At 34.7% G+C, this 20,286-nt stretch overlaps 2 protein-coding genes across 6 annotated transcripts in view; one reads left to right on the top strand and one right to left on the bottom strand.

Annotated features, from left to right (window-relative positions):
- FBXL13 (F-box and leucine rich repeat protein 13) overlaps positions 1–20,286 on the top strand; it is a 78,655-nt gene that overhangs the window by 27,877 nt on the left and 30,492 nt on the right. For all 4 annotated transcript variants that reach the window (XM_040665751.2, XM_415966.7, XM_040665770.2 and 1 more), the window contains 3 exons: positions 13,327–13,379; positions 15,454–15,554; positions 18,922–19,051. In XM_040665751.2, coding sequence (XP_040521685.1) covers positions 13,327–13,379; positions 15,454–15,554; positions 18,922–19,051 — 284 coding nt within the window. The remainder of the gene's footprint in view (positions 1–13,326; positions 13,380–15,453; positions 15,555–18,921; positions 19,052–20,286) is intronic.
- On the bottom strand, positions 221–20,113 carry LRRC17 (leucine rich repeat containing 17). Of its 2 annotated transcripts, NM_001396929.1 has the most exons (5): positions 20,043–20,113; positions 18,992–19,078; positions 9,556–10,422; positions 5,749–5,904; positions 221–4,573 (listed from the first exon to the last, which is right to left on the bottom strand). In NM_001396929.1, the coding sequence occupies exons 3-5, from the start codon at positions 10,307–10,309 to the stop codon at positions 4,170–4,172; spliced, it is 1,314 nt and encodes a 437-aa protein (NP_001383858.1). In that variant the 5' UTR covers positions 10,310–10,422; positions 18,992–19,078; positions 20,043–20,113; the 3' UTR covers positions 221–4,169. The 2 variants fall into 2 exon arrangements, with proteins under 2 accessions (NP_001383858.1, NP_001185529.1); NM_001198600.2 differs by lacking the exon at positions 20,043–20,113 and having other exon boundaries at positions 18,992–19,187.

The following is a 20,286-nucleotide window of genomic DNA, read 5'->3' as shown; positions in this document are numbered from 1 at the left end:
TTGTGGGTGACTTAAAATTGCTGAAGAATGATTTCTCTATTTTCTTTTAGTGATCGAATATCATATTGAAATTCTCTTCCTTTGACATTTCTTCAGCTAACAAACTGCCTTGAACTGTCTGTTTAGTTATATGCTACAGATGTTATGATCCTTTCCATTGGAGCATCCCCCAGCTACAGTTCTGACCTCATATTTCTGAATAAATCCAAGATTACACAGATTTTGGCAATGTGTTTTTATTGTTAATGGTAAAATCACAATGATGCTAACTGCTTTTTAGGTCTGTTTGCCTTGCTAATCTTGTTAATATTTTTTGTTTGTAAATTAATTGCAATTTTTAAACATTGTTTTTATTTAAAGTAACTTTGTTACGTAGTGTTTGCACGAAATGGTAATCATTATTTAATGTCTACATATGAATGTTATGTGATTCCAGCCAAGACTGTTTTTGGCAAATGAATGTGTTGTTGAGCCGAAGAAAAATGAGTACATGACATACGTGGATTATAGCTCAGCTGTTTGTGGTGTTACTCCACCCACTCAGGGATCGTAGAGAATCGTTTTACCTCCATGCATGACTGGGAATTGTGTTTAAAAACTGCCATTCATGTTCATAGTGTAGGAGCTGGGATTTCCTCAGAGGGATGTGAAGTGCTTTATCCCCATTAGTGGTCAGAGTATTGGCATATGAATTCATTTTTCTTTCACCTTGTTATGGCCAAAAGTGATGCAAAATAATCCTTTTTGCATTTAATGTGTGCTGTGCAGAGAAGGGCCACGCTGCTTTAGAGTAGTGTAGCTGTTCCATCTGGACAACACTCCTAGTGTATACTGTGTTTCAAGAAGACAAGCAGCGCTATTGTGCAATTATTCCCTTGGTGTGGACAGAGAAAGCAGGGGAATTAAGAGAGATTACTGAAATAAATTTAAAAAGCATGCAAAGTAAGAGAAAGACCCTTGGGTTGCTTGTAGATACGGAAGTGATCCTGGAGCCTTTGTAACTAAAGAGTACAGAGATAAAGAAATTTCAAGATTAAATTGTGGCTTGTGACTGTGTCGTTTCATGGAGAGTATACTTTCATTTACAGTAGATTCCAGAGAAGCTCAGAGGAATGAAAAATAAACCTGTAATGCTGACTTGCTTATCAACTGTTAATTGCTTGTATTTTTCTCAAATAGATTTTTGTTTCTTATCGTGGGCTGCTTCATTCTCTACTATCTTCATAGATCCTATATATTTTTCCTGCTCATGCAGTCTTTTGTCCAAGAATTTGCTACTAGGCAATGTCCAGAGAACATACTACTCTGCATGTGCTCTTGCTCTTCTCTAATATTTCCATTCCTCTATTCCATTAACTGTCTATTTTGACACTTCCTCAATATGAATGTCTGAAAATGCCAACATGTGGAAAACTACTTTTTTTTCAGACCCTCTCCCTCTCTCTTTGCTCTTTCTGTTTCCCCAGTGAGTTGTACTTAAAAGTATACAAATTCCAGTTACTTGTTTGAAGCTCTAGAGGGCATCTAAGGAAAATAATGGCTGTGATAGAAGTTCCACATTCAGTACTTTAGTCCATCCTTTGATCCACTCTAAGTACTTGAACTTCACTTTGGTATAATTTGCATGAGTCTTCCTTTATTATCCTCCTGGAGCTTGTGGGATGACACTGATTTCACAATTCCACAGTGAAACTTACTTGCAAGATAGTTGTTGAACAATGATCCCTTCCTGTACACATTGATATGTCCTTCACTTACACACTGCATGTGTCTGAGGTGTCACTAAACATCTTGTGCAGATAGATACACACAGCATGTTCGGTTGATCATTCTCTTGAACCAAGGACCCACAGATGCAACATTTTCTGGTGCCAGTGTTTGAGAACTTGTTATTTCCAACTGTTATACCACTGTTCGCGATCTCCAATCTTTTTTCACTGCTTTTCCAACCGCAAACCTCCTGCTGACCAAAGATCAGAGAACTCTCACTCAGCTTTCCTCCTATACTCTTTTCCTGGATTGCCTTTCCCTCCTCTGACTTTGGCCTACCTCAAGTTTTTTTTTTCTTAACACTGACTCCGTGCAGAAATTATCTTGACGTGGTTTATAAACTCATTTTTTCCTACTCAACTTTTCTCTTTTGGCTGTATTGCTGCTAACAGATGTTCTACTCTGGTTCCATTGCCTGTCCTTTTCAATCATTCCCAGTAGTTCAATTGTGTACTGAAAAAATCCTCCAGAATTTGAGAGGAGGAGTTTGTTAGTTAATGCTGACCATGATGGATTTCTTTCTTTTGGCACTTTTAGAAGTTTCTAGAAAATGTCCTGTTTAGTGAATATTATTGGCCAAATGGGAATTTCATCAGTGTTATATCTTCCTCAGATTATCCTTTAAAAATTAGGATAATGCTTAGGATATTCCCAGGAACAGAGAGGGAAGTAATGTACTGTTGTATTTCCTATACAATTTTTAAAGATATATGCAGGTGTAATGTCTAAATTATTCAGTTTATCTGCACCATTAAATAGATTTAATCTCAGTAATGGAGGGTATGAACAAATACAGTTAATAATAGCATGTTTTTACTGAAGAAATTTTTGGAATTTCTACCATGTTTAATTTTTTTCTGAAATTTTCCTTTATGCTGTGCTTTTATTTCATGTAAGCATAAAAGTGCTGAGTACTTTGTATTACACTTCTAAACCAAAACATCTGACTTTTTGGGATTGTTGCTGGAGAACCAGAGGAACCCACAAACACCACACTTGTGTGCAGAGATTTAAAAGAGCAAGATTTCTCCCTGGAGTGTTCCAGTATTTCTTCCATGATAGTCAACAGATATTTAAAGTTTTGGCCCTGAATCTCTATCCTGCACCGTGTATTTCTTACTTGATCTAGGATTTCCTTGAGCTAGGAATACTGAAGTTTAAATCCAGCATCCCCTACTTGTCTGGGGATAAAATTGTCCTTTCTGAGTGTGGGGAGTTTATAATATCTATCTTTAACAGGCAGTAGGTCTAGTTCAACATTAAATGGTGCAGAAATTAAAAAAAGACAGAAGCATTATGTAAAAGCTAGTAGGAGTCTTTCAGTAAAAATAGCTCTTTTTGGTAGAGGAATACGTAGCAAGGAACTTTAGAGATACTGACTGGTTAGCCAGGGCATTTCTATGGCTTTATAATAATAATAATCACAGGTTCTTAAGAATATGTGTTCACATAGACAGCTGTGTGATGAAGAGTTACTATAGTGTGCATTTTTACAAGTGAGTTTTGGGATGGGTAAGCTTGGAGAGTATCCAGCTCTTCTATGAGTGCTTAGATGCATACTTACCTTCAGTCTGCATGGGAATCGGCATGTGGGATGCAGACTGCAGCAGCCTATGTGCTTCTCTTGATCTACAAGGGAGGTCGTGTAAGCTGATATGATGACTAAAATGCTTCCTAGGAAGGCTGCAGCTAGCGGTGTCTTGGCTACTCCTATTTTCAGGCAGCTTGGGCACAGAAGAGGCAGAATCTGGGTTGTTGAGTTAAGACTGAATAGGAATGCAGGTAAATCAGCAAATAGAACCCAACTTCTGGGTTTGAATATTAATCAGTATAACAACTGCCATTCCTGTTCTTCTAGAACTGTATTTAAGATTTAAGTCTTCAGGTTTTTTTGTTTGTTTGTTTGTTTGCTTTTTGTTATTCTTTTTATATACAGTAAAACAACAGGAGGCTGATACAAAATCTTAAAAATGTTTTCTGTGGATATTTCAGGAAACTGATAGATACAGAGAACTGGCAGTACATTCAAGAAAGTTGTGTGTTGGTCACAATCCTGCAGCGACTCCATATCTGCATAAACTACATTCATACATAATGTTCATACACAGCTTCTCCCCACCACATCTACATTTGTGTCTACCTATTTCTACTGCATAGTTTTGAATTTTTACCAGAAAATTTCACAAGAATGTGCAGAACAAACTGTCAGAAACAACTACTTATGAAAGGATTCTGTGTAACTAATGCCATTCTGTATTTGTTCACTACATTAAACAGAAATCCTTGTAGGCAAATAGTCTTGCAATTTGTATAGTTAACAAAAATGTAAACAGTGTGTTGGGTTCCTTTTTTTGTTGGAGTATCAAATATTTGAATTCACTAAAAAAAAAAGGGTTTCCTTAGCCTAGCACAGTGACAATTACACTGTGCTTTTTAACTGTTTGAACTGACTTTTCTTTGTGTCGTTCCCATTCCTCATCATCTTTGTCCAGATCAAAAGTTTCTGGATAAATGGGCAGCTTGTCTTTTGGACACTCCTCGTAATAACTCCGAACATATTTTCCGACAGACCATCCTTTGTACTCCTCAGGCATTTTGCATTCTAGGCCATTGTAGTGGACGTTGTAGTGATGTTTCAACCAGTAGAAAAGATAATGAATGTTGTAATCACATCTCCAAGGATTCTCTCGCAGCCACAGAACTTTCAGAAAGTAAAGATCTTCCAGTACTCCATATTCAAAATTCTGCAAGCTGTTGTTAGATAGATCCAGCTCTTCTAAGTTACTGAGCCCTGAGAAAGCAGCTTATCAAAAGAAAGGTATTTATTTGTAACTTTTATAGATGAATTAGAGAAGATATGCTTATCTGCAACAAGAAATAACTTTTTCATAACTTTTTTTTTGTTTTTACTAAGCACCACAAAAAGACTTTTCAAACACAGATCTTTATTAAATGGTTTGTACCCTGAGTATTGACAGATATTGTCCTGAAAATGTCATCATCAGAGTGGTTGTATTGCTGATAAAGTTGTAAAACACTTATGAAAATGCATGAGTGTAGTACGGTGCCAATGGAGATGAATGAATATTTGATTTACTCATAGAATTCTTGTGTTCTTTCCGTGACACAGAAGTAGAATTACAAGAGATGATTGCATATTAGACTAAAAGTGAAAGACTAGTTGTTTTAATATGTATGTTTGTGTTCATGTAATAATAAATTAAGATCTTAATAATAATAATATTTCTGAGGCATATTTCAGAGAGCACTTCATACTTTTGGCAAGTTTTGTATCATGACAGAAGTCTTAATTTGAATAAGTATATTGCTGAATCTCAATTGCTGAATCTCAGAAATACCCTTTTACTGATATTATCACTTTCTCCTATTTAACTTCTAAAATACTACTAGAGGATACTCTACTGCTTCATTATTTCTATCTCTCCTTGTGTCTGCTTTCATAATCAAAAATCAAATGCAAATAGGCAATAAGCAAACTGCTAAACAAGGTCGCTTGAGGTCTAATAATAAATAATTTAAGAGCAATCATGTGTAGCATTTTTTGATCAAAAAGAGTTTTAATTCTTTTAGTTTGTCTATTACTTCATATCCATTATTATTTAAAAGCAGCATTCATTATATTATAGCTTTTCTCAAATTGGAAATCATAATTAAAGGTATTCAACTATTTGGCACTTTGGTAAACATTTAGCCTTCGGTCTGCAAAATTCTATTTTTGTATTGGCTGGATTAGTGTTAAAGGGCTGCTGAAATCAGTCACTCTTCATTGACTTGACGATTTATACATTACAATGCAAACCTTTGTGAATTGAATGCTACAAAAGGTTAAATTTGCACCAACTTCTAAATTTTTAGGTCCTTTTTTCTTGCATATTTGTATATGACAGAGACTTTACCAAAGTTTACAGTTTATAAAACACAAGTAAGTATAAAATGAATATTTAAAATTATTCTTACCAGGATCAATGTAAGTTATTCCATTACTGTTTAGGTTTAATATCTTCAGTTCACTGACGTCTTCAAACTCTTTGGGTCGTAGTTGTCTAATTTTGTTGTAGGACAAATCAAGTTTAACTATATCTGGAGGTATGTTACCTGGAACTTTTTTTAAATCTTAAAAAATGGAAAAGAGAGAATTTGTATCAGTTTTAGGTTATTATTACTGCTTAGGTTTCAAATTTGCACACTGAGCTTTGTTGATCTCACATTATTTCTTTTCCTTTTTTTTTTTTTTTTCCCCCTGCTACTTCTATCAATGTTTTTTCAGCTTCTGACTTTGACTGCCTTCTTCTTTTCCATCTTTACATTTCATGTGAAAGTTGCTTTCTTCACTAGTGATCATAGTAAAACCTGATTTGGTGTTTTATATTTTTATTTTAGTAGTACCGTATTACTCATTTGTATAGGAATGGGATAGGTAGTAAAGACACTAATGAAAGGTATGTGGTAAACATGTAAATAGAGAAAACAATCCATGGGGTAAATAAATGTTCATTGCTATGGGAACATATTCCATAATCAAATTACAGTGTGCTCTGTTACATCTTTTGTTTTATATTGCCAAAAGGTAAAATTTTATTAGCAACAAAAGTGGTAATAATCATAGTATTTAGTAATATGTGTAGTTATAATTGTAATTCTATAATTTTAGTTGCTTATTATTTATAACAATATATGTTTTTTTACAATACTTATATTATTTTTTGTCCAGGCAGCATAGTGACATTTCTAAGTATTCTGCCTGTCTGCTTCTCTACCCTATTTGTATCGCTGGCATTTCCAAAGTAGACAAGCATGTCTCAGTCATTATTTTTAAAAGTTCCTTTTTAAAGAGTTACAGAAGGAATAGCTTCTAGATTGATAGTAAGGGCACGTTCTTGAGAAGTGCCAGGTGTGGTCAGAATCTTCTCCGGATGGAGTTATTAAACCTTATCTCCAGGCTTTCTGTCTACTAAATGTAGTGTTCTAATCCTGGACTGTTAGAGTAAAATGAGTGGTAGTACCCCTTCTTTAACTGTCTTTAAATAAAAGTATAATTCCTGAATCTGTGCTGAAATTGGTGTTGTCTGTACACTTCAGAATTTTGAAGATGTCTCAATTATCAGGCATTCTTGAGACTAAAGCAACGCATCAGATACTTCCTGCCTTATATTTGAATTTCAGTAGAGCTTTGGAATGATAATACCTGTATTATAAATATGTAAATATTATAAATGTTCCTGCCTGTTCCGGTTGGAATGTTTCCTGCTTGTGCAGATGTCAAGGTTTAGGGTCTATTTATCGCCAAATGAATGAAAATAATGCTTGAATTTATAGACATTAACATACTCTTGATGTCTGTGTTCTAGAATGCAGATTTTTTTCAGCTGTTTTTGTGAATCCAGATTATTTTGCAGAAAAGCAGAGAACTTTTGTTTTTTATTTTTCTTTCTTATAACAGTCAAGGACATAGAATGTTCTGAGGCACTGTCTGTTCTGGTGTATCACTGATCTGATGAGATACGAATAAGAAGTTATTTAAAAGGAGGAGATATATACATTTATATATTTATTTTAAAGAAATATTTACATTTTTAAGATGTCTATTCCATGAGCTTTCTGGCATTAGCTGAAAGCTGATGACCTGAGGGACGAAGTGCAGGCCTTCTCATTTCTCTACTGAAATGCACAGTAACGCTATCCTACTTGTTGCTCCATCCCCTCAATTGTAAACAAATAATGGGTTTCAGCTTTCGGGGTCATCTTGCTGATTTGACAGGTGATAAACTCTCCTCCTACTCTGAAATCTTGTTCACATAGATTTAGAAGAAATTTTATTTTTTGCTAAGAATTTGAGTCCATTGTACTTTTTTCTGATGAAAATTTCAGGGAAATTGTGCATCTGCTGCACAGTAATCATATGCAGGGACAGATAAGTTCAGTGCTTTCATCAAAGATTACCATATGTTCAGAAATTCCAAATTTTCATGAGATATGTGCATTCAGCTGTCAAGCATATGCACAGTAGATCTGATACTTCCTAAATGAGACTTACTCATTGTGTGTGTGCTAGACATTCAGGAAGTCCAGGGGTGATAGAGATAGCTCTTGACCTGAAGGAAGGAGTCCTGTACTCTGTAGTACACTCCTGTGGGTGTTGAAGTAACTTTATTTATTCATTATTATTACTGAAGTCAGTAATTTATTTTTCAAATTCTGGGAAGCTCCCATGAAGAGCAGACAGGATTGAAGGTCACTATGGAGTTAGGGAAAAAAATATAACATTTTTCTTGCCCAAAGTTTTTGAATATACTAATGTATTCAGCTCATCTCTTCTATACCACTGAAGGGAAAGAGACAGAATGTCAGTCTTATATCAATATTTATATTATAATAGATGTATCTGTATATTTACGTACACGTATAATATATGTATATGTATAAGATATGTATATAATGATATATGTACATAATAATATATACCTCTTTTTGTTCAGCACTGTTTTCTAGAAACATGAGATAATTGATGATGTAATGTCCTTCATATGAGGGATAGTTAAGATCATAATTTGTAGTCTAATTATTAAGTTCTTATTTACAAGAAGAAGAAAGATAAGGGATTATTAAGAAGTTAATAAGTGTTGGCCAATAAAAAACATAAATCATTAATAAAAAGACATAGTAAGAGAGGAATTTAGCAGTGATAAAAAGGGAAAATCATCAATAATTTTTATGGAATATGTAATAGACAAACCATGTCATCTAATGCTGAAAATATTAATTCTTTATATTTATGTAACGTCTCCAACGTCTAAGTTCAAGAGTAAGAACTCATGAAGAATTGTATAAGTTACCATTAAAAGAAATAGAAGTTTAGCAAACACACTGTGTGATACAAGTAGACAAAACATACTGCAGTGATCTAGTTCTGCAGGATATACTTTGCAAAAGTTGGGAAAAAAGTTCTCCCAGTTTGTGCTACTTCTAGCAATGCTTTTTAGTTCAGATTTTATAATGTTAAAGAACAACACTCTTCAGAATTGTTCTGTTCCGTGTTTTGTTTCATTGTGGTATAAAATATGAGAAATACAAAGCATGAGTAAATGTGCATTTTTGTATTGATACATGCCACAGTTGGTTTACCCTTAGGGCTTAACTATGGCTTTTAGGAGCCTGAGATGCATTTGGGAATGGAATGGATCCAAGAGACTGAGAAACATTTCCTAAAGACACTTCAGCTTTGAAGTGTTTGTTGGGTACTGAGAGGAAGAGCACAGAGGAGTATGCTTTATGAAGAAAAGCATACTATTTCTTCCTTCAGAGGAAGAAATCTTGCAAAGTACATGTGAGGCTGTAGTGACTCTTCTTTGCATTTAGGTTCCTTTTGTTAACTTTTGTGAAACCTTTGTGTTTATACACTGGAAAAAATAAAAGGAAATGTGCTCCATGCATCTTTTTGTCGGTGCAGCAACTTTGGGACAGCTGTAATATGACTGATTAGTATGCTTGCCATTGTAGTATTAGACAGTTGAGGTGCTGATGGTTCAGTAGTTTAAGCATAGGCTTAATTTAACTCCTGTTGATTTTCACTGGATATGTTGTTCTAGAGAACTAAAGAATATTTATAAGAAAAATATTTCTGGTAAAGAGACAGAAATTAAAATATTAGTTAAAGTGAGTCAAGCAAGAACTGTTGCCATATGGATTTGTCCTAAATAATACATGCAGCAGTAAGGGGGCTAGAATATGAAAATCATTCATTCAGTCAGGAGAATATATACAAACCTTTTCTCTTGCAGTTCAGAGTTGGTACAGGAAACACATACATATGGCACAAAGAAGAATCAAATTCTGGTTTGGTAGCTTCAGGTTTCTGTTTTATATTTTGGGGATCTTGCCTGTCCTCTTCACTACACAGCTGTTCAGCTTTTATCTGTTTTAGCTTCTGATTTTTCAGTTCTATTGGGTGCACACACTTGGCATAGTTTCCCAAATTTCTGTTTGTTGGAACCTGTAGCATTGTAACAAGAGTTTCTAGTTCACAATTGCAATGCCAGGGATTATCATAAAGACGAAGGTAGTTTAGACTGGGCGTATAAATAAAAATCTCCTCGGATAAACTCTTAATTTGGTTATGCTGGAGTAGGAGTGTGGTGAGTTTATTCAAACCAAAGAAAGCCTGGCTCTCAATTTTTGATATATCATTCTGCTGTAAATCCAGACTTTTCAATACTTTGTATTTAGAAAACATATTATTCTTCAATTTACGAATCCTGTTTCTTGCTAGCAGCATGTGCTTCAAATCCTCAGGCCAATCAGGTGCCACAAAAACCAATTTTCTTTCCTGACAATCTAGATATTTCTCATGAAGGTAAACATATATATCACATGGTTGGCCTTGGACATTGCGCTTAACGGTGCTAGATGCTCTTCTTAAGATGTTTTCCCTTTCATTTTTTCTCAAATTCCTATTCCTTGTCTTCCTAAAGTCAGATGCTTTACAAAGAAGAAGTAGTATTATAATAGTAATGACTTGCATCCTGACATTCAGCTTGCCCCACTTATTTTTCTGTGACAGCTGGAAGAAATTTTTGGTTGTCTTAATCAGCGTTGTCCAGATCTGAATAGGCACAGCTGGGGTACGTGGTATCCCTGTGTTGGAAGAAAAATAAAATATTAGAACAGATGAAATAGGCTTTTTCATGGAGGCTTGTGCATAGTATGCAGCTTTCAGTAAAGTACTCAGTCATTACATTACTTCGAACTTCAAAGTTACTTTGAGAAAGTTGTTTTTACTATCATCTGTGATCTACTGTCATTTATTTTGCTAAAACATGGAAGATTAGGCAGACTGCTTGATACTGGATTTTCGTCACAAGGTTCTTGGGTGTTCAAAAATGCCATCAGACTGAATCTTTGTATTTAAATTCATCTTGGTTCATAAGCTTGAAAGAGGAGCTTGAGGCTGGTATTTTCCAGCTTTCTGGGTACTGACCTACTGGATGTTCCAATAGGGACAACATCCAGTATAATGTAGAAATTGACCTACACCCAGTGTTTCTATCCAACTCACAATACAAAGTGCATTTGTTTTCTTGTTGACTCCCATTTTGTCCCAACCAACTCTGGTACTACCATGTGTCTCTCATGGCACATGCCAGATAAATTTGCATAGACTGCTCTGAGAAGGACCTAAATGTAGTAATTTTCAAAAGCATATGAGGTTACTGTGTCATCTGAGGGTAGGCAAGATGCAAAGGAATCTGAGGAACTTGACAGTGGTTTGCTTCAAACCGCTCCCAGGTCTGCCCACTTGAGAAGACAGAGGATAGAGGTGTTAAGCCAGGAGCTTTTACCCAGGGATAATTCTTAGAGGAAGATAAGAACTACACCATGCAACTGCATCCAAAATTGCATTAGTAAGTTTTTAGCCAATGTTTGCTCCTGTATTTCCTATAGTGGTCCTATACACTGCCCTTAATGCAGTTGTTTTCAGTATATTTTGGCCACAAAGTTGTGTTTCCTCAGAAACATTTTCACTGTTGAGATATTTATATTGTCTGAATTTTTTTTTCATCTCATTAATTTCCTACTTTTTGCTCATTTCCTTCTAAAACTTTTTTTTTTTTTCAATTCTTCACTGTTTGAATTGTGTACTCAGTTATTTTTTCTATGTTAGTAGACATCTTTGTGTTATTCTCTATCTTTTTTGACCTTGTTACATAAGGTGGTAGTAGATCCCAATCTTGAATGCAGACAGTTTCCCAGATGTTCTGTTTCTGAAGCAACGCTGTTTTGGTCTCATAAACCTTGTATTTTTCTGGTAGAAAGGTTCTATAATAAAAGAACTAACATTAAATAAAATCCTTCTGAAAGCAAAGCAATTTGTCATGTTTAAGCGAATTGGTAGTTTAAATCAATTCTGGACTAAGGGGTATTTTCTGTGTTTGTGTACTTATAGCTTATATTAAAAAAAGAAATAATCCTATCTGTGCATGCTGCTTTATACCTCCAAACCATGTGAACTGCTGTCAATACCAACTTTGAAAACCCCACTGGAGTCTCCATTTTTAACGCTGTACTTGCCAGTTCTCCATCAGCATTCAGTTTCTGTTAATTTGTTGTGTGCATTATACTAATGACTTTATCCCTCACATGAAAAGTGAGATTTGTTACTTTTCAGAAGTTATATACCAGCGTGTTAATTGTGTGTTTTAATAACATCAGCCATAACTGGAATCCTCTGTGTTGTTTTGAACTTTTCAACATTTTTCAGTATTCAACTTTCATTCTATCCACAGGTGCTTGGAATTAGAAAAAGATAAGAACTTGGATGATGAAAGATAGTAAATAATTATGAAATGAGATATTCTTTCTTCGTCCTTTCCATCTCCTAAATCTGAATTGGCATTTAGTACCAGTATTATTCTGCCATCGAATTATTGTAATCAATTGTAATATCAAAATGAGCAACTCCTTTCAGTAGCGTTTACAAGTTCTCATGTGAAATACGTTCCATTTAGTCTTAGGGCAAGAACCCTATAAGAGGTATGTCATTTCTGTGGCTTAGCAGCCTCAATGATGATTTTAACTGCATAGATTCTTTTGAGTTGTGCAATCCCTCTCAGGGATCTCGAGGGATCAAGGTCCCACTCTTGTAGGACAGACCTCCGGTTGGACTAATGCTTGACTGCAATTGAAAACTTGTATTTGGCTTACTAGTTTTTTTTAAATATTTTTTATGTACTTCTTTTAACTCTATAGACATTTCATACTGCATTTTCCATGTTAGGTATGTGTATCAGGCCTGTTTTTTATTTTCATATTAGTTTAGTCAGATTGGTTATTTCTAAAGATTGGATTAAGGCAAAAAGCATTATTACATAATGACCGTTGAGGATAGACTTAAAATTTGGCAAGGAGAGTGGTTGAAAGAATGTGTAAGGGCTGCTTCTAGTGTCAAACATCCACTTTTCATTGTTTAGTTAAAATTGCAAAGATTTCTGCAAAATAGATGTTATAAACAAGAAATTAAATGGACACATAAGAGAATGTCTCAACTAAATTCTCCTAAATTCCACAGCTGCAGAAGATAAGCAGAGCATTTTGTATATTTAGTCTTGCTGCTGCTCCTCTACTTGTCAAAGGAAAAAATAGTTCATCTATATAATCAAATTATGGTATCATCATGTAACAGTGGGAGGGAACAGACACATTTTAGAAAACTTAATTCTGTCATTTCCTAACACTAAATTTCTTAACTAGAGAACTTTCTCATCCTTTGGTAATGTAAGACAGAAAGCAGCTTGATTCATAAGCCAGATATTAGTTGATGAAGTGTTAAGAAGACATTTTTCCTCTGGACAACTTCAGCTTTGTATACTACTTTTTTGTGCGTGTGTGTCTGTGCTTTCTTCTCGGTAATCTGATACTGCAATAGTGTTAAGTAGGATATTAGCCTAGATGGACCAAATCTGTAAGAGAAGTACTTAAGTTTCTATGGCACTCAGAGAATTTGAACTTTTAACCTTCAAAGCAACTTTTTATTTTTTTTAGGTGAATGTAGGAATTTGCAAGATTTAAATCTCTCTGAATGTCAGGGATTGAATGTAAGTAACACAAACTTTATCCACATACCTATTACAGAGGAAGCTCGCCAATCAGTCTTCCGCTGTATTTTTTTCAAATGAACTAAAAGATAAGAAACTTTTCAACAAGTATCAACATTTGAGAATAATTATTTTAGGATTATGCTTTTGTCTTAGACTATCCAATTATCCAGAGGCTAAAATTTATACTACATGAACCTTGTGAATAAATACATTCTTGTCATGTTCACAATGCTCATTTGGCATGGTCTTAAAATTGCTGATTATGTGCAATTCACAGCTGAATTCACATAACATAGATCTCAACCATCTCCTAGATGTGATTAATTTCAGCATGTCTCTGCAAAGAGCAGAAAAAAAGTGCAACTCTTCTTTAAAATTTCTCTTATCTTTTTAACAGGTTTTGAATGTACTTGTATATCCGGATTACTTCAGATGCTTAGTTTGTCATAGAATTTAGACTAATTATTCTAAAATATTCTTAGAATTTTAATTATACCTAATAGGGCAGTGGCTTCTGACCCAAACATTACATAGTAAATTTTGGAAAAAAATAAAAATAAAAAAGGAAGAAATCAACAGTAATGACATAACTACTGTAAACTTCCTAATATCATATTTTGGCAAACTCAGAGGACTGGTGAAATTGGAGAACTGTTGACATTTGGAGGTAGTAGATACTTAACAATATTTTCAAGGAGGAAGACATACTGACCCTTGAGGAATGTCAGTTGCCACAAGACACCAGTGGTACTTAGCAATACTGGTGATAGTGCTTTGGCCTAGCAGTCCAGGAAAATTTTCACTCACTTTGAAATCTACTTATCCAGCCTGTATTTTACACATTTGGATATAAAAGATACTGCGTTGAAGGCCTTGTTGTAGTCAAGATACACAAACTGCTGTTCTCCTCTTATCCAAAGATTTTGTTATGTCATCATAGAAAACTATTACATCCGTGAGGAATACTTTGTACTTAGTAAATTCCTGCTGGCTGTTCCCTGACACCTGTTTATCTTTCATTTGCTTGGTCATGGCTTCAAGGAGGGTCTCTAAATAAATTTCTTAGAGTCTCTGGTGAGGCTGAAAGACTCACAGTTTCCTGGATTCTTCTTCCCCTTCCTGAAGGTGAATGCAACATTTCCTTCCTTCCAGTCATTTGAAATCTCCTTTGTTACTTAGATCTTTGAAAAATGAGTAAGGACTCAGTGACAGTGAATATGTAAATGTGATATCCTTCAGTAGCATATGTGAAAAGTACCGTATGCTTAACTGAACTGCAATGTTAAAATTATCATACTTCATGTGATAAAAGTAGTATTGTATGTTTCTTAGTATTCTGCTAAGAGATTGAAGAAAATGGCTTTCATGTGTAAAAATAAATATGATGATTTAAAAATACATGTTGAGGTGAGGTTTTGTTTCTGTTATTATATGAGGGCTGCTCCGAAAGTAATGCCTCCTGCTTTATTATGTTGGCACATGACATCAGAGGCAGATGTTGGTGGTATGACAGTGGAAGCTGAAAAATATCCTGACAATATCCAGTTATGTTTTGTTGCCATCCAATACATAATAGCAGGGGGACAGTCTGACAGAATGGCGTCTGGCACGGAAGTGCATATAAAGCAAAAAGAATGTCACTGAATTCCTCCATGCAGAAACAGTGGCACCCATTGACATCTCTGTCAACATTTTTGAATGTTTACGGAGATCAAACAGTCAATGTGAGCACAGTGAGGTGGTGGATACTGCATTTCTGCAGTGCAATATTGGCAGTGGGTCACCTGCACTGGTGTAGGTTTCTACAAGCACAGCATGCAGGTTCTTGTTCTTCACTGGCAAAAATGCAAAATGCTTGTGGCAATGACTATATTGAAAAATAGTTTAATAGTTTTTTGTAGGTGAGAATTTGTTCTGTCAAATAGTGTTACTGCACTCTTTGTAAATGTTGTAGTTTCCATGGAAATAAATAGGAGACATTACTTTCAGAGAAATCTACGTATATACAAATGTAAGATAAATTGATGCAAATATAATTTTAATGTACATCTGGATTTTTTTTATTATTCAGGATGAATCAATGAGACTCATAGCTGAAGGCTGCAGATCTCTTCTCTATTTAAATTTGTCATATACAAATATTACTAATGGAACACTACAACTTTTGTCAAGGTAAGGTTAAAAGTAAATGTTAAAGTGTCTTTGTTTTACTCATACAGTAAGCTTTGAGGCATGTATTGTAGAAATACCCTTCTGAAGAGATTTACCAGATTCTGTCTGTTAGACAAAACTTACAAAACACTCAATACATTTGACTTAGATGACAAATCCTTTTTCTCTTTCACTTTTTATTATACTTAAAAATATATGCTAGCTACCCTATGTATTTCACAGATTTCTACAGAAACTTTCAAGACAACATGGTAGTTAAAAAAATTCGGTGGCATGTCCAGCTATTCCTGATGATACAAGAAGTTTGCACAAAGGAATATTTGTAAAAATTCTTCTTTGTGAAAGAAGATTGTGGGTGGGTTTATTGTGTGAGCCAAATAGTTGTGTGCCAACTGCAAAAGAGTTATTCTTAGATCTAATTTGGAAGATCAGTGAATGGAAGACAAATAGTTAATGTTGTTAGAGGTCTGTCATTCCTGTTTAGATGTGTCCTTCTATGAGACATGAAGATTTGGTGAATTAGAGGTTTTTGCTGCATTAAAAGCTGACATAAAGGAAAAGCATGATGGTCAAGGATGTGCCTCCACAAAGATGTATATAGATTTTGAAGATATACATTATTTCTCTTTCCCATTAATAAAATTAATGCTGTCCTTTCAGCAACACCCCCACAAAGTCCAAAAATCTCTTCTTTTTCACTGTCATCACAGTTTTTATTCTTTTTAATTCTGTGCGCTGTATCTTCATATTACCAACATGTGCTTTGGCAAAAATTTTTCTTGAGTGTCTCCAATCTTGCCAGTCACCTCTTCATCAATATTACTCTCATCACAATCTGTGTTTCGTCCACGTTGGCTGATACTTTGTCTTTTTATATTTCCACATATTTTTGTTGTAGTTTGGAAAAGCTATTCTTTCTTTCTTTCTTTCTTTCTTTCTTTCTTTCTTTCTTTCTTTCTTTCTTTCTTTCTTTCTGTCTGTCTGTCTGTCTGTCTATCGATCTATCTATCTATCATCTGTCTATCTATCTATCCCAGCCTATGTTATTCTGGTTATCTGAGTATCCTATTACTACCAAGAGTCAGAACCATATATTTCTTTTCATGTGTAAATCACATTTACAAAAGAAAAAAGTCTCCAGTGTAGACAAAGCTTTTAATGCAATAAAATGATTAAAACAAAAAGAAAAGTTCTTCTCTGGTTAAATGCTAGTATACGTTTTGCAGTTAACTTCTACCTCATAAATAGTAAATTTTCCTTTTCACACGTGAAGCTTCTGGTTTGAAAGTATAAAATACCACTCTTTTAGAGACTATTTTTGGACAAAAAGCAAAGCTCACTGTTTCCTATTTTATAAGGAAATACAAAAAGTTGCTGTCCTGTGAATGATTTGCTAGAAGACACATTTCATAAACACTTCGTGTCAGCTCACCGCAGGTCTTGTGTAATAGTGTAACTAGTACAGAGTTCTTAAAGGTGGCAGTATTGTATTTTGTAGTACTGCACATGAGGTTTGCTATTGGATAGCAAATGTCCATTTCTGGAACAAGGAACTAATGTAGGCTGAATGTGCTGAAAGCTATTTGGTGATTTTTGATTCTCTCCTACTTTTCCATACTTTTCCTCCATACTGACACTGATTTTTGGGTGCATTTCCACTCTGAAAAGTGCTTCTTTATATGATAGGCATGAGTATTAGCTATTAAGAATAAGCATGAGATGGTGATTTTATCAGATTGCATTAAAGAAATGATCCTGAGACTGTTAATACCAAATTAATTTTAAAAAGCCAGTATGAGAGCATTTCTGCAGATTTCACACAAAACAAGGATTTATAAGGAGTCTATGTGCTCAAGCTTAAATTCTTCAAAAGCTGTCACTTTAAAGATGGCAGAAGCAGTCATGTACTAAAATTCCCAGATCATAGAAATGAGTCATATGACCTATAAGGAAAATCAATGTCTCTTCAAGAGTACTGGATGGTTTTGTTCACAGGTTTCAAAATCCCATAAGAAAGGCTTCCCTATATCTTAAGTTACGCAACCTTGTAGCACAACCTTATTTATAAAAGTTCATTACTTTATTGTCTGTCTTGTTAGATGCATTTGGAAGCATAATCACTTGTAGTGATTTTTGCACTAAAATGCAAAAAAACTTTATGCTTCTATCAAGAAATATATTTCTGTATTCAAGAAGAAAGAAATGATTTACAGAAGAAGAAGAAAGTCATGATTTACATTGCCTGTCTTCTTTAATGTTTTCATGAAATGTAATCCTACATTTATTTTTAAAAGGTTTGTTATTATCATTTTTTAAAGTTAACATTATTTTCTGGCTTCCTGTGTATATATGTATTTGCAGTTCAGTTCAAGTTGCCATGTTTCCCCACTCTATGTGGAAAGTATAAAGTCAGCTCTGAAAATCAATGCCACTCCTCAGGTAGTTAACTCCTCCGTGGGTGTTCCTGTATTTCTTCAAAATCCTAACTTTTGCTGACTTGCAGAACTGCAGCACTGTATGCCTACAACTAAACCAGAGCAGTAGGTCCTAATTCTAGGCTCTGATTTTCTGTGTACTTCCATTTGTGGTGCTTGTGGCAATAGTTATTTATTCCAGTTAGAAATTTAGTTCAGTAAAATGAAGGGTTTTCACTGTGCTATAAACCAGATCTGCAGATGGAAATTTAAATATATTCCAAGTATAGATTCTTAGCCTTTACACGGTGCTGTAGATTAATATTTTCCATTCATAGAGTTTACTTTCTTTTAGCTAACATTTACTATAAAGCAATGTTTTCCAGAAGAACTGATTAAAACTTCAGAAAGCATTGAAAGATATAAGATGTGGGTACTTCATTCGCTTTTGTATCTCTATCAGTTTTTCAGGTTCTTTTAGTAGTACTCTTCTAAATAACTGTAGGAGCAGAGAAGCTCTAACTGTACTTTTTTTGCTGTTAATGTCCTTTGATAGAGCTCTGGCTTTCATTTCCACCAGGCGCTGCTTGTAAAATCAATGGCAACAACAGTCCAGCAAGTTTGCACTGAAAAGCCTATTAGTTTTCAAAGTATGCACACAAGAATCACAGTTAATTAAAAAAGTATGGTTTTGTAGTTATTCAAAATAACTTTTAAATGGTATTGTTTTCATTCAGTGAAGTATGTTATATGATAATGCTATTCTCCAATACACCGCAGTAGAAAGTGCAGTGGAAAAAAAGAGACTTTTAGCAAGAGAATTCTATTAAATGTCTAACACAATTTCTTTACAGTAATTTTCAGAATAGTTTAGCTCTGCTATTTTGCCTTTTTCTGATTCTATAACGTACTCTTGTGATAATTTTCTCTCTTTTCTATTTTATCTTGAAAAGGAACTTTCCCAATTTGCAGTATCTGAGTTTAGCTCACTGCAGAAAATTCACAGACAAAGGTTTACAGTACCTGGGCACTGGCACAGGATGTCACAAGCTCATCTACTTGGACCTTTCAGGTTGCATTCAGGTTTGTACTTCACGTCTTTCTTCCATTCTGTGAAGAAGAGAATCCTTTATATGACTGGCTGCATCCTGCATTCATGGTATACTGAAGTAGAACAAGCACTGCAGCAGTCTTCCAGGGTTTTGAATTACACGACTACAGCTGTTTAAATTTTACTGAGGAATAATAGCACTATAGGTTTGGATCGCGTCCAACAAGCTGTCAGATCTATAAACAGCTAGTGCTTACTGCATAATGAGAACAAGGCTTGCTTTTTGTGGCCATAAATAACTAATTCTATGTTATGATTAGTTAGGGTTTTAAATCAGGAGATTTGAAAATGCAGTTTTTACTAACGCATTAAAGATAAAGCCACCGTGCATTGGAAAAATGCAAAGTTACACTTGAATTTCTGAAAAGGAAAGTAATTCAAAAGTAATCTTTTGTTACTACTTTACAATGGTTTAAAATACACTGAAGTACTGTTTATACTGGTAATCTAAAAACAGTTAATGTTTTGGATTATTTCAGTCTCCTACTAAAATTCTAAAGATGCCCAGTGTTTTAGAATCTGGCACTATTTTAGATACTTTCAAATATATTCTGTATCTCAAAACATACTACAAAAGCAATATGAAATACTAAACCATAAGGCAGTGAAAGCCTGCCAATGTCTTAATAAAAGCTCCCACATATATTCTTGTTTACACTGATAGGCTTCTCCAAAGTACAAAATACGTGGAAAATGGTGAAGAGACAGTCTGACAAACAGAATGGTTTAGCTTCCCATCTGACAGAACCTTTCCAGAGCCAAGGATGAGGGCAGAGAGGGCAGTAGCCTTCTTCTGACTGCTTTTTGCTCTGAGTGTCTCTTTCCTGCTTTTTCAGAAGTGCAATCATGAACTGTAAGGATCTCCCTCTAGAAAGCATGATCTAACAGCAGTCAGAGCAAAGTGGTCATCACTGAACTAGGAAAACCACAGTCTTTCCAGAGGAATGAAGTGGGTTTGCTCACCAGTGTATTTGAGAGCTCTGAAAGTCATTCCACAGCTTCCTCCATTTTGGGTTTCCCTCTGATTCTGGAACAGTATTTAATGATCATGACTGAGCAATTAAATAAACAGCTAAAACCAAAAAAGAGCATCAAATTGCATCACTGTTGCTAAAAGCCTTTCAATAGGACAGAATGGTGGGTGTTTTTTTTTACCTCATTGGATTAACTAAACAAAAGGGATCTTCTGTGTGGATAACATTTTAGA

Source organism: Gallus gallus, chromosome 1, assembly GCF_016699485.2.
Source record: "Gallus gallus isolate bGalGal1 chromosome 1, bGalGal1.mat.broiler.GRCg7b, whole genome shotgun sequence".
Classification (NCBI taxonomy): domain Eukaryota; kingdom Metazoa; phylum Chordata; class Aves; order Galliformes; family Phasianidae; genus Gallus; species Gallus gallus.
This window is presented reverse-complemented; position numbering and strand designations above follow the sequence as displayed.